This window comes from Engystomops pustulosus, chromosome 2 (genome assembly GCF_040894005.1).
Source record: "Engystomops pustulosus chromosome 2, aEngPut4.maternal, whole genome shotgun sequence".
NCBI classification, from domain to species: domain Eukaryota; kingdom Metazoa; phylum Chordata; class Amphibia; order Anura; family Leptodactylidae; genus Engystomops; species Engystomops pustulosus.
In genome coordinates this window covers 98,443,260-98,455,694 of record NC_092412.1, presented here as the reverse complement: position 1 = coordinate 98,455,694, position 12,435 = coordinate 98,443,260, and the positions used below count along the sequence as shown (strand labels likewise).

The following is a 12,435-nucleotide window of genomic DNA, read 5'->3' as shown; positions in this document are numbered from 1 at the left end:
CTCATCCCATCCACACTTACAAGCCATACTTCGTCCCTATGGAGGCCAGGATTTTTGCAGGACAAATCATCTGGACATGTAAACTGGTAAAATAGGCATAATAAATCTCCCCCAATGTGTCTTTTATTCTCGTTTTATTAACTGATGTAAAAAAAGCTTGCATTTATATGTAAAAATTAATAAATTACCCAATTATTATTTTTCAGAACAGATTTATAAGTAAAATAACTGACCTGATATTTAGCCATGACAGCATAGGAGTCGTTCCACCACCTATTACCCACACAGTAAAGAAGACAATCAACAGAGTAGTGGAGAACATCATTTGGTGGGCATACGTAGCAGTGTCACGTATTGAAAGTGCAAATGCCATTGCTCCTCTGAGGCCTGTGGGAGTTAAACACAGTAGTTTTTGTTATATTTTTGTTATAAGATTTTGTTATATCAGTAAACCATCAGTGATGGCAGCTTTTTCCCAGAGAAGGACAAATCCTAATGCAACATTATGTCTAAGGATATAGAAGTTGATGGGGAGAATTTATCAAGAACTGGCACATCAGCTATTGATGTTCAACCTGCTGCGCACATTGCTTGATATATTAAGCGGTCCTTCCTGGCATAGAATAGCAGCACCATCTGTACCAGAACCGGGCTAGCAAAGGCTATAGTTAATGCGCTAGACAAGGGTGTCCAGTCTTGGGAGTACCAATAGCTAGGAGAGCATTAAATGTGTAAAATATTTTAGATCCACAAGTTTGGTGAAATTGACAAAATTAGTAAGATGCACCATTTGGATAATTGCCAAAACTATATAAAGTGCAGCACATTGTCATGTAGCTGCCTTTACAAATACTTATTGCAGTATCATGCATTTTAGAACAATTTATTCTTTCATAAGTTTCGGATCCCCAGCCCTGTAGTTCACAGTACCACAAGCCTGATAAATTTGAAAGATGAGATTCTAATTTTCAATGTAGATGGAAAGATACCAATATACCAGGATCCAGCCTCTAAAGATTACTCTCATCAGGTAAAAAGTTACTCTTAGCTCATTTGCATAGGACTTTGGAGTCAATACTTTATAAGTAAATGGGCATGTTTTAACTCTAAGAGGGAACGTTAGAAAGGATAAGTCATACCCTACCTAAATAGGCTGTTTATTTGTAGGATCGAAGCTTATTGAGGAGCAAAATACAAAGGGATGAAAGGGATTATACATTGGTAGCCATTTTCTAGAGTAAGATTTATGATAAAAATCCCACATTTCAGGGCACATCGGTTTTTATACCGAAAATGTGCAACATATGGTACATTCAGGGCACACACCACATTCCTAAGTAAGAGGGGATTTAGCAGGAGAGAGATGGCTTCCCACCAGTGGAGGATTAAGTGTGTCACAGGCCCTGGGCTGTTCACAGAGCTCTGGCCCCATATAAAATAGTGTAAAAGTAAAGAACTGACTAATACCACAGACTAGATCTTAAGTTCTGACCCAGTGCACATTTCTCCATAAACTGCTCTGGAAAAAATGGGTGTCAAAATTGCACTTTGGGATTGCATCTGCTGTTGCCTGTATATAAACTATAGTTCTAAAGATAAAACTTCAATAAAGACATAGCAAAATGATTGTAATGCAAATATACAAATAAAAGTAATACAGATATAAAAAAATAATAAAATTTGCAATTTATTTGTGCCAAACATCCTCATAACCAGCTATACAGTATACATTAGATATGTTTATATACAATAATTATTTGGGTGGCCTTGCCAGCTCCCTTAATGTGCCACGTGTCTGAATGGCAGCCTATGGGGGCTGTATGGCTCTGTACCAACCTCTACCACTGAACATGCCACTCCACCTTAAGCATGAGGTAAAACAACTTACCTGAAAACATCATCATGTGCTGAAAATTCCAACTGATCTTGTGTCTTCTACCCAAATTCAGAAAAAACGACAGGGGGTAGATATGAGCTGCTCTACCTACAAATACAGCTATCTGAAGGAGGCAATAGTTAAGTACTTAAGACATGTGTAAAAGGTAGAGTGCATAATCGGGTACTTTATAGACCATTTAGTTGTCCGTTACCTTCCTGTTTATTGTTTGAAGGGTGCAGTTTATTTGTTTAATAACTTTCTACATATGTTCTACATATCAGTCCGTAAGGTTGCTGAAAAGGCTAGACTGTGACATGTCAAATAAAATAACTTCTTAAACTACCGTATGTATAAGTGTATAATTTACTATGCTTAGGGGTTAAAAGTTTACTTATTCCACTCCAGTCAGTTTTATTTACTGGAGTATTTATGAGTTTACATGAAAGAAAGTATATTCCCATCAAGACGATTAAATATAAAACCAATCACCAATTGCAAAATGCATATTAAAATTTATATACATTTTATGTTGTGAATTGCTATTATGGAAAGGATACAAAAGCGCCAACGATAAAGATTGGGCTAAATACATGTTTCTGGAAGGTGAACAGGGCTAACCCCATGTATGAAAATATGAAGTTTTCTGCCAGGAAGTGCAGGACCTCAAAAAGCTTCAGGAAAATATAAAAGAAAAAAACAGAACAATGATGAATGACAGATTTTACAATAACAGTTTTTATTGAAACAATTGAGAACTGGGAATGATCAATATTTTAGGTGTATTTATATACAGACAGTTGCCGGGTTACGTACAAGGTTTGTTCTTACGGTAAGTCGAATTTGTTAAGCCTGAACAGGTATGCAAGTGTAACAAGAGACTGTTGTGTCCCTCTTTGTATTTTAAAAATATTGGGTTGTCATGGGAAGAAGAATTAACAATAAATCATCATTACAGACACCTTTGATAAGACACAAAAGTTCAGTAAGCTACCAGCATCCAAAGGTCTGTTTGGAACAAACAGTCGTCTGTAAGTTGGTGTCAGTGACTGCCTGTACATAAAAGTATCTTAAGTGTCCAGCATCCAATCTAATACATGGATAGTTTACTTTATGTTCAGAGACCTATAAATCTAACCTGCTCTGCCCCGCCTGTTTCGCCATCCTTTTCGAATTTGGCTGCATATCTATTTATCCAGTCTCGATGTGAAAAAAATCATTGATTCTTTACTATACTACTTATGGGAGATCTCTCATAACATTTGGCGATAAGGCAGCATCACTTGTAGATCTGTGCACCCCGATTCCTACTATCCTGTCTATATCATTTGCTTTAGGTTTCCTTTCTGTTGAAAAATTAAGTTTTAAAGGTATTTAAATAAGGTGCTTGGGAGGAGGGGTGTCCTCATAGCTTCTCCGTCCTCCAGCTTCACACTTTCCCGTGCAGGACTTCTTACAAGTCTCTTTCCCCTTATGGAGCATCCCCCACTGCTGGTAAAATCACCAGAACCAGATGGTGACACAATCTTCAGTCTGAAGTCTGAGTCTGAAATCTGAGTCTGAAGCCTCATCCGGGTTTGCTTGCTATGATGATCTCAAAACCATGCACAATAGATCACCAGTAGTGGCGACGGGGCTAATATGCTTGGAGGGTCTCTGGTGATGCCTCCCAAAGCACTTTTACCTCATATAGTTATTTCTAAAACTTCATTTTTCTACTAAATGGGAACATGAAGCAAAAATAACAGACATGGCAGGAATCGTGGTGTACATTATGTGATGATAGGAAAAGTGTTAGAAAAAATAAAAAAATATAAATAGTAATTAAAGAATTTAATTTTAGATTTTGGCGGCAGTTTAATTTTTCCCATCATATGGGTAAATTATACAACCATTTGCTTTTTGTATAAACCACTGTTGACCACTGGAGGAAGCAAAATCTATCTACTATATCAGAAAACCAAAGTACTGGTACTTGGTAAAGGGCATTTGATGATATCACAATGCTGTAGGTCAGCACAGATACCTGTAAAAGTTCAGACAATTCTGTATATAGGTCTCTTGCTCCTCCTCCATCATAGGAGCAGGTTGGGCTTGCATCCAGTCTGTACTCTCCTATGGGGGCAGTTCTGTGTGTATTACATAGATGCAGCTAGCTCTGGTGACCAATAGTGGGAAACCATAAAAAGTATTCATATTTCGAGAAATATTTAAAGAAAATGCCCACAAATACACAAAAAAATAACATTTCTGGAGTTTTTCTTTACGTATGATCTTAGTGAAGTATGCCCTATGTTTGACTGTTCTGTAGCTTCCTTATGTCAAATTTATAAGCACAGTATTTGTTGGTAATAGACGAGTTCTTAATCCAAAAGAAAGAAATATTACCTGTTTAGTTCTATTCCTCGATTCAGGTGATAAATTATTATATGTATAATGTGCTTGTGTGATACCACAGAAAAGAACTGCAACCACTCCTGTAAGCACAAGAGGATAGTGTAAAAGTCAATCCTAGTGTTACACAAGGTAGTAAAAGCTACAACCATAACATTCTAGCATAATAACCATTAGGCTAATATTAGGGATAAAACTTTGTATCGGAATCAGAACTTAAGAGTACAATGTGACTACAGGTTAGCTTGGTCCACTGTTCTTTACCAATATGGTCTGGTGAAGCCTCCAGACCATTAAGGTGCTGCGAAATGAAATATAAACAGTAGTGGATTATAATTTCATTCATTATGGCCACCCACACCATCTGCCAAATTCTATACCAAGACGGGTCTTCACCCATGAAATCCTCAAACAACTCTTCATGCTCTCAAAACACATGGGCACAAGAGCCATTTCAGGACCTTTGAAGGTCCTCCAAAGGCCCTGAAACAGCAGACTAAAATCAGGCAGAAGGGGTACAATCTCCATTCCCCAAGAAGCTGGATTCATATGTAGAAAGTGATTTCCAGACTTGTAGCGGCTATAATATTCATACAGCCCAGGGCGCATGGCCATCCTAATCTGGTCCCGGAACATAAATATAACCTAAAAATATATATAAATTCTAACCATAGAGGAAGTTATAAAAAAGAAAAGTTAATAAAATAAATGGAGACATACATGCATAGGACATGCACACTAACCTGTAAAGCCACATGCTTCAGCCAAAAGGAATGTGCTCCAAGACAAAAGAAAGAACAAGGCTGTCTCCAGCAACGGAAAGCAGTGAAGCTTGGTAAATTTGGTTACGTTACAGGACAGTTAAGGACATAAGATACAGCGATATAAAAATAAAATCACTTATGCTAGTATTAAAGGGCATCTACCACCAGGGTAACACCTATGGAGAATGGAGCCCCTCAGGCTCATTTGCATACTGCCCTGCATCCTGATGGTAGATGTCCTTTAAATGAAACCTACGATTTGATTCATTATGAGACAATCATACCTTGATAATGCTGTAGCTACACTGATGCTGGATCATATGTTGATTAATCCCTGAGCTGAGTGGTTTTGCTGAAAAAACAATTATAACATTCAGGACATTGGGAAAGCTGGGTCAGGCTGGCTGCCTACATAACCACATTACACATGAAGCTTAGTCAATATATGACTAATCAACATGAGCTGGATCACTCATACACAACAGCTGGGGGATGGTGCAGCAATTGACTATTCTGCCTTCAGGCAGAACCCAGGGATTTTAATCTTGAGAAGCAGTGAATAACTAATGTGCTAGAAGCCTGAGGCGGGAACGAGCCGCCGGTGTTTCGCGTTAAATTAACGCAAAACACCGGCGGCTCGTTCCCGATCGCAGGCGTTTCCATAGAAACGCCGATGCGATCGGGCCGAGGCCCGCCCCGGTGGGCGCGACTTTGTCTGTTTGTTTGCGTTTGCAAGCGCAGACAAAGCGCCCTGTGTGGCGCCGGCCTGAGCCAGTCACAAAAGTGAGACAGCTTCAGTATCACAATTTTATAATTGTTTTATTAGCAAAACCACTCAGCACAAGGATTAACCAAGATAGGATCCTGCATCAGTGTAGCTACAGCATTCTCAAGGTATGTTGCTTCATAATGCATCAAATCAAATGGTAGGTTTCCTTTAAAGAACAAGCCATTTGTATACAAGCTTCTTTAAGGGTAAACACATACTTAACTCCTGCAGCCAAATAGGGTCTTGTGCGTTTAGCTGCACTGTGGACAGTATGTGGATAGTGTATCTGGATTGTCTTGTGGAAAAACAGCACATAAATCTATACAATACATATTTCATGGCGACAGGAAAGGAAATTGAGAAATGAGGTTCCACCATCCATCCCAGGCCCGTTTACAAAGGCTACGGCTGTTGTTACGCCACTGATAATTAGCAAATATGGCGAGACGTAATTAATAAAAGCCGGAGCAATACACAGAGAAGGGCCGTGGAGGGGGAGGGGGTGTCCTTGGATGGCAAGACTCTGGAGTCAGTCTTTTGTGGGGTTTGAAGAGAGTCCATGTAATGAGCCATAAACCCACGTGCAATATTGTAGACTTGTGTCAGTGACTGAAAGGTCATCATCACCTTGAACTCCCAGATTTTACTTTCTCTGCTACTCTTAAAGTCACCTTTCAGTATTAGGACCTTTAAATCTTTCTCACTGTGGCCTGGTCTAGAAAAGTGTTTTTCCACAGGTATCTCTGTCTTCTGGCAAATGTCTGCACAGTGAATAGAACTATCTATGGTCTGGGAATTAGGATATAAAAATTGTTATTCAAATGTGGGTACAGCAGGAGAAGGCGAGTGAAAGCAGAATGGATTGTAGCAGAAGATGCTCTTCTACACTGTTAAGTACAAGCCTTTATACCACTGGGAGTCCAGTGGTACCATTTACATACTCTAGGCAAAAGCACCAGTATAAAGTTGAAATAGACTAATTTCTAGGTTAGTAAAAAAGATTTATTTTTTTATATGGCCCTACAACAAGCACCTGTATAGGGCTATTTGGGACCCCAAATCACTGGGCCACGAGAAGCAGTCAATGGTTTAGTGACCCAAATAGCTTGGGCCAGTGGTCCAACACCACCACCGCAGCCCATACTGGCCTCTCTTCAATGAAATGTCCACAGCAGATGACCCCCTTTAATGAAATGTTCAAAGCAGCCTTCCCCCTTCCCTTTACATAATTGTCCACATAAGGGCCCTTTGAGAAAAACAAAAACCTGCTATACTCAGGCTCTTCAGGCCTGTGCGCAACACTATGATGTCAAGCATCAGCGATCCACACAGGCCGGAAGAGGAGAAGACTGAGCCGCAGGGAGAAGAAGCCAGAGGCGAGTATAGCTGTTAATTTGTAATCTGAACCATAGAAGTCCGCCATTGGCTTTGACACTTTCCATTTAAAACGCCCTACAATTTACACTGTTAGCCAAACCACCCAATCGACCGTTGCAGCTCTACAGTACTGCTAACTCAGCTATATCACACACACTCAGCTGTACCGCCTTCCCCAGATATAAAGATCTTATCTTGCCTGTGGCTTGTAGATTTACTGTTTGCCAACAGGAAATGTGAGAGTCTGTGTGTGGGTGTTTGAGCTGGTCTTGGAAACGTGAGACAGGAGAATCTGTGAATTCAAGAGAAAATTATGTCCAGCCCAACCAAAAAGTCAGAAGTAGTGATAGGAATTACAGCTCTTTAGTGAGCTGGATCCATCTGCATGTAGGCGACTCCTATCGTTCACATAGAAGAGCCAACTCTTAGAGATGATTCGCTCGTGAACGACACATCACTAGTCAGAAGGTTAAAAGGAAACCTACCATTTGATATGATGCATTGTGAAGCAAACATACATTGAGACTGCTGTAGCTACACTGATACAGGATCATGTCTTGGTTAATCCCTGTGCTGAGTGGTTTTGCTGATAAAACAGATATAACATTATGATAATGAAGCTTTGACGCTTCTATGGCTGCTTCAGTGTTTCAAAGTTCCTGAATGATATAATTGTTTTTTTTAGCAAAACCATTCAGGTCAGCTATTAACCAAGACATGATCCTGCATCAGTGTAGCTACAGCTTACTTAAGGTATGTTTGCTTCATAATGCATCAAATCAAAAGGTTTACTTTAACGATTGGATTCCGAGACAACCAACACCAGGACTGATGAACAGGTTGGAATTATAACTGAAATGCTGTATCTTTGTTAACAGTAAATTTAAGAATGTGTAGTTTTGAGTATTTTTAAGAATCTTGTCTTCGTGGTAATACCCCTTTGAGTGTATGGTATCCTGATACTACACTATTTGCATGAAAATGTTCACTTTATATTACATCTTTTACTTGCATCTATAAACATGACGTTCTGGGCTATAGTTATGGGACATTATAATCATTTTCATTTTTGCCTTTTTAAATGTAACCAAGAGAAAGGATATAAGAGCTGTGGCGACACCAGTGCAGACACCCATTGCAAAAGACCCACTGAATATGCCAACAAAAACGCCAACAGACTTGAAAAAGGCAGCAGCATCAAACGTGTGAGAATTCTCACCAGTTGGCTGATAAGCAACTATAGACCTAAGAGAAATAATAGTTTTAAAATCACAGGAAAAGTAAAAAAAATTAAGTTAATACATATTTTGAAATATTCAAACACATTTCAGACTCTTTTCATTCAGACATAATGGTCTTTATTTCTATTAATATTGTATTTACTGTTTATAGAAATGCCAGAAAATTCCCTCATCAAGATAAATTTAACATTGCTAATAATGGGTGCATTTATTATTTTAAAACTCACCTTACCTATCCACTGCTGCACACATGTAGCAGTACCCTTAGGATTACTTAGTTTATTTTAGAACATTCTGATCCTTAGGGCAAAAGTGTCAAAAACACATTTAAAAAAAAAAATCATGTTTTTTACAGTGATGCATTATATTAACCAAATTTAACTTTTGTAAAATGTAATAGAATTTTTTTTTTTACTTACGAAGACAACACAATGGCTACGGCATCATTAAGTACACTTTCCCCAAACAATAGTGCATATAGATCTACGTCTGCACGCAGTTCGTTAAATATTGCTAGGACGGTCACTAGAAAGAAGAACAAAAATGTTGGATAAGCAATTCGTAGCAAAAAATTATGGGCATGTATTTTATTTAATGCAAAAAAATTAATATAACAATCTACCATTAAAGTAAAGCGTGATAGACCAGGGACACTTATTCATAGATCCAGTGACTGGGACTGTGGTAATTCAAACCTTCCACTCACATCTCCAGCATTGCTTCTAAGCTGCCCTACCTCGCTCTATGAGGCTAATACCCAACTTCCAAACTTTTAAACGTGCCCTAAAAACCCATGTTTTCAGGCTGGTCTATCACATACCTAACTTTCACGTTCTTAAATCCTCTACTGATTTCTCCTCCCGACTATGTAATTCCTCATATCTCAAAGGTATCAAACTTGATACCATTAGACAGATTTCTCTGCAGACTGATGCACCCTAGTTTCAGTGCATACGGGTAGGCCGTTCTTGACTGGTTCCTTCTACATTATTTATCTTTTTATTTAATTATTTTATCCCCTAGAGCAGTGGTGGCGAACCTTTGGCACTGGTGCCAGAGGTGGCACTCGGAGCCCTTTCTGTGGGCACCCAGGCCATCACCCCAGCATGAAGTTCACCAGACAGGACTCAAAGAATCTTCCTACAGAATCTTCCTACAATGATAGGTGAGTTTGCCCTCCTCCTTTCAACTGCATTGGTGTCTTTAGCAGGCTGAACGATTGAAAGTTGTCAAAGAACAAGCAGAAAAAATTACTGCTTAAATTGGTGTGCTGGCACTTTGCAATAAATAAGTGGCTTTTGGTTGAAGTTTGGGCACTCCGGCTCTAAAAGGTTCGCCATCACTGCCCTAGAGTATGGCTGAACCATCATAGAAGTCATCTTCTCTGTGCATCCACATAGATTGTAAGCTCTGGTGAACATGGCTTACTCCAGTTATTTCATCTGATTATGTTATTAGTCTGTAATGTCTTGTATATGTCTTGTATTTGTATAGGTTTCCCATGATCTGTACAGCACTGTGGAATATGATGGTGATATATAAATAAAGCATTATTATTTTCATATATTTGTTATCCATGACTTTCTTTCTCCTAAAATCATCTCAGGCTAAAATCATCAATTAGGCCAATGAGCCAGAAGGCCCTCAGTTCTGTAACTTCACAGTTTGTTTAAATGGCTCCACTTCAGCAGTTCCTCTCTCTGCCCAATGTAATCTTATAACAACAGAAGAAGTTTCAGAACACAGTGGGTGGGGGGAGGGGGGATTGTGCAGGAAGAGGACTGGATCTATGAGTGTTTATTTATTTTGATAATATTTTTCCATTAAGTTTTTTTCTGGGAACTTGTTTTTTACAGTTGGTGTGGCAAGTGAAGACCTAGAAATCAATGTAATGCATCACCCAGGCCTCATAAATATTCATTATCAGACATGGAAGCGGAAATGCTGCGTTCATTCAGATGAATTTGAGGAGCTCTCTAGGGGACACTAAAAAAGCATGTGAAAAATATCTATGCTGGAATGTTTGTGTTTTGTTACAGGGTTTTCAGACGAAAATGTTAATATATAACAGCTGTAGTGCAATCCAACCCAACATAATGTATAGTATTTTAAATTACCTGGGTCTGTAGCAGAAATAATGGCTCCAAAGAAGAGACAGTCAGTGTAGTAGAATTTCCCATTAAGTTGACCAACAAGCTTCATTAGTCTCACCACTCCATACATGAGATTTCTGTTTAAAAAAAAAAAAAAAAAAAGTAAACCAATTTGTATTAGAAAATATAAAAACCAAATATAATAAAACATTTCTAAAGTAAAAAAAAACACACACACAACAGGAATTCAACAAAGTGTAAAAAGTGCAATACATACAATATAAATAATGGGAACACTCAAATGACACATCGTAGATATGATGAATGAAATCTTCTCATTGAATAGTTTGTTCTGTACAAGGTTGAATGTGCTGATAAATACATCACTAAAAAATCATCAATGAAAATCAAATTTATTAACCAAGAGAGGATTTGGAATCACCCACAAAATTAAAGTGGAAAAACTCAGTACAAGCTGATCCAACTTTGATGTAAGGTCCATAAAACAAGACGAAATGAGGCTCAGTATTGTGTGGCCTCCATGTGCCTGTATGACCTCCTTACAACACCTTGGCATGCGACACAAGTGGCTCAGGTAGCGCAGCTCAAACAGGACGGCACATCACTGTGGCAAGAAAATTTGTCATTTCTGTCAGCGTAGTATCGAGAGGCGCTACCAGGAGACAGGCCAGTACTCCAGGAGACACGGAGGAGGGGTAGGAGGGCAACAACCCAGCAGCAGGTCTGCTACCTGCTCATTTATGCAGGGAGGAGCAGGAGGAGCACTGCCAGAGCCCTGCACAAACAGTTAGAAACCGACTCCATGAGGATGGAATAAGGCCTCAACGTCCACAGATAGGGGTTGTACTCACAGACCATATACAAGATGTCCAGAAAAGTTTTTTTTTATGTAGACCACATTGTGACTGGGTTTAAGTCGATTATAAGCCAAAGAAAAATTGTCCAATTGGGACACATGAACCCATTGGTCGCTAAAAATTAACTTTTATTTGTATTTATTTAAAGATGGATCTAACTTCATCCAATGTCATATGTTAAAATTTTGCAGGGTGCAGAGGGTAGCAGCTTTCACCATAGCAGGGTGATCAGTGTTATTTGGTAGAGCACATCACATCAAGAATAGATATTGGAAGCTGGCAGTGCGTTCACTCGCTGCATATGGGATTATGCTACTCTGGCTGTATTTTGTATTGTGGAGGGAACCATATTGCTTTATTGGGTTCAAATTATAGCCACTTCTATGTCGTACTACCCTTAGAGTTACAGATCCAACTCCACAGTGATCACCCTAGGTTGCCTGTCTATCCGCTGCCTCTGAATTAAAACCTAACAAACTAGCCCCCCCCCCCCCCGACATGTTTCGCCACATGCCGTGGCGTCCTCAGGGGGATCGGGGCTTTAGTAGCATAATCCCATATGCAGCGAGTGAACGCACTGCCAGCTTCCAATATCTATTCTTGATGTGATGTGCTCTACCAAATAACATTGATCACCTATGGTGAAAGCTGCAACCCTCTGCACCCTGCAAATTTTTAATATATGACATTGGATGAAGTTAGATCCATCTTTTAATAAATACTAATAAAAGTTAATTTTTAGTGACCAATGGGTTCATGTGACCCAATTGGACAATTTTTTTTGTGCTCACAGACCAACACCGTGCAGGACACTTGGCATTTGGCCACTGGCACCCTGTGGGCTTCACAAATCCGAGCAGGTTCACACTGAGCACATGTGACAGCCGTGAAAAAGTCTGGAGACACCGTGGAGAGCGACCTGCTGCCTGCAACATCCTTCAGCACAACCGGTTTGGCAGCAGGTCAGTAATGGTGTGGGCTCGCATTTCTTTGGAGGTCCGCACAGCTCTCCATGTGCTCGCAAGAGGTAGCCTGCCTGCCAT

At 39.4% G+C, this 12,435-nt stretch overlaps 1 protein-coding gene across 2 annotated transcripts in view; it reads right to left on the bottom strand.

The window, feature by feature from the left end:
• Positions 1-12,435, bottom strand: part of SLC9A7 (solute carrier family 9 member A7) — a 69,657-nt gene that overhangs the window by 20,934 nt on the left and 36,288 nt on the right. For both annotated transcript variants that reach the window (XM_072135665.1, XM_072135666.1), the window contains exons 5-12: positions 10,539-10,651; positions 8,841-8,946; positions 8,279-8,425; positions 5,014-5,114; positions 4,265-4,353; positions 2,437-2,550; positions 1,889-2,000; positions 234-387 (exon numbers count right to left, since the gene is read on the bottom strand). In XM_072135665.1, coding sequence (XP_071991766.1) covers positions 234-387; positions 1,889-2,000; positions 2,437-2,550; positions 4,265-4,353; positions 5,014-5,114; positions 8,279-8,425; positions 8,841-8,946; positions 10,539-10,651 — 936 coding nt within the window. The remainder of the gene's footprint in view (positions 1-233; positions 388-1,888; positions 2,001-2,436; positions 2,551-4,264; positions 4,354-5,013; positions 5,115-8,278; positions 8,426-8,840; positions 8,947-10,538; positions 10,652-12,435) is intronic.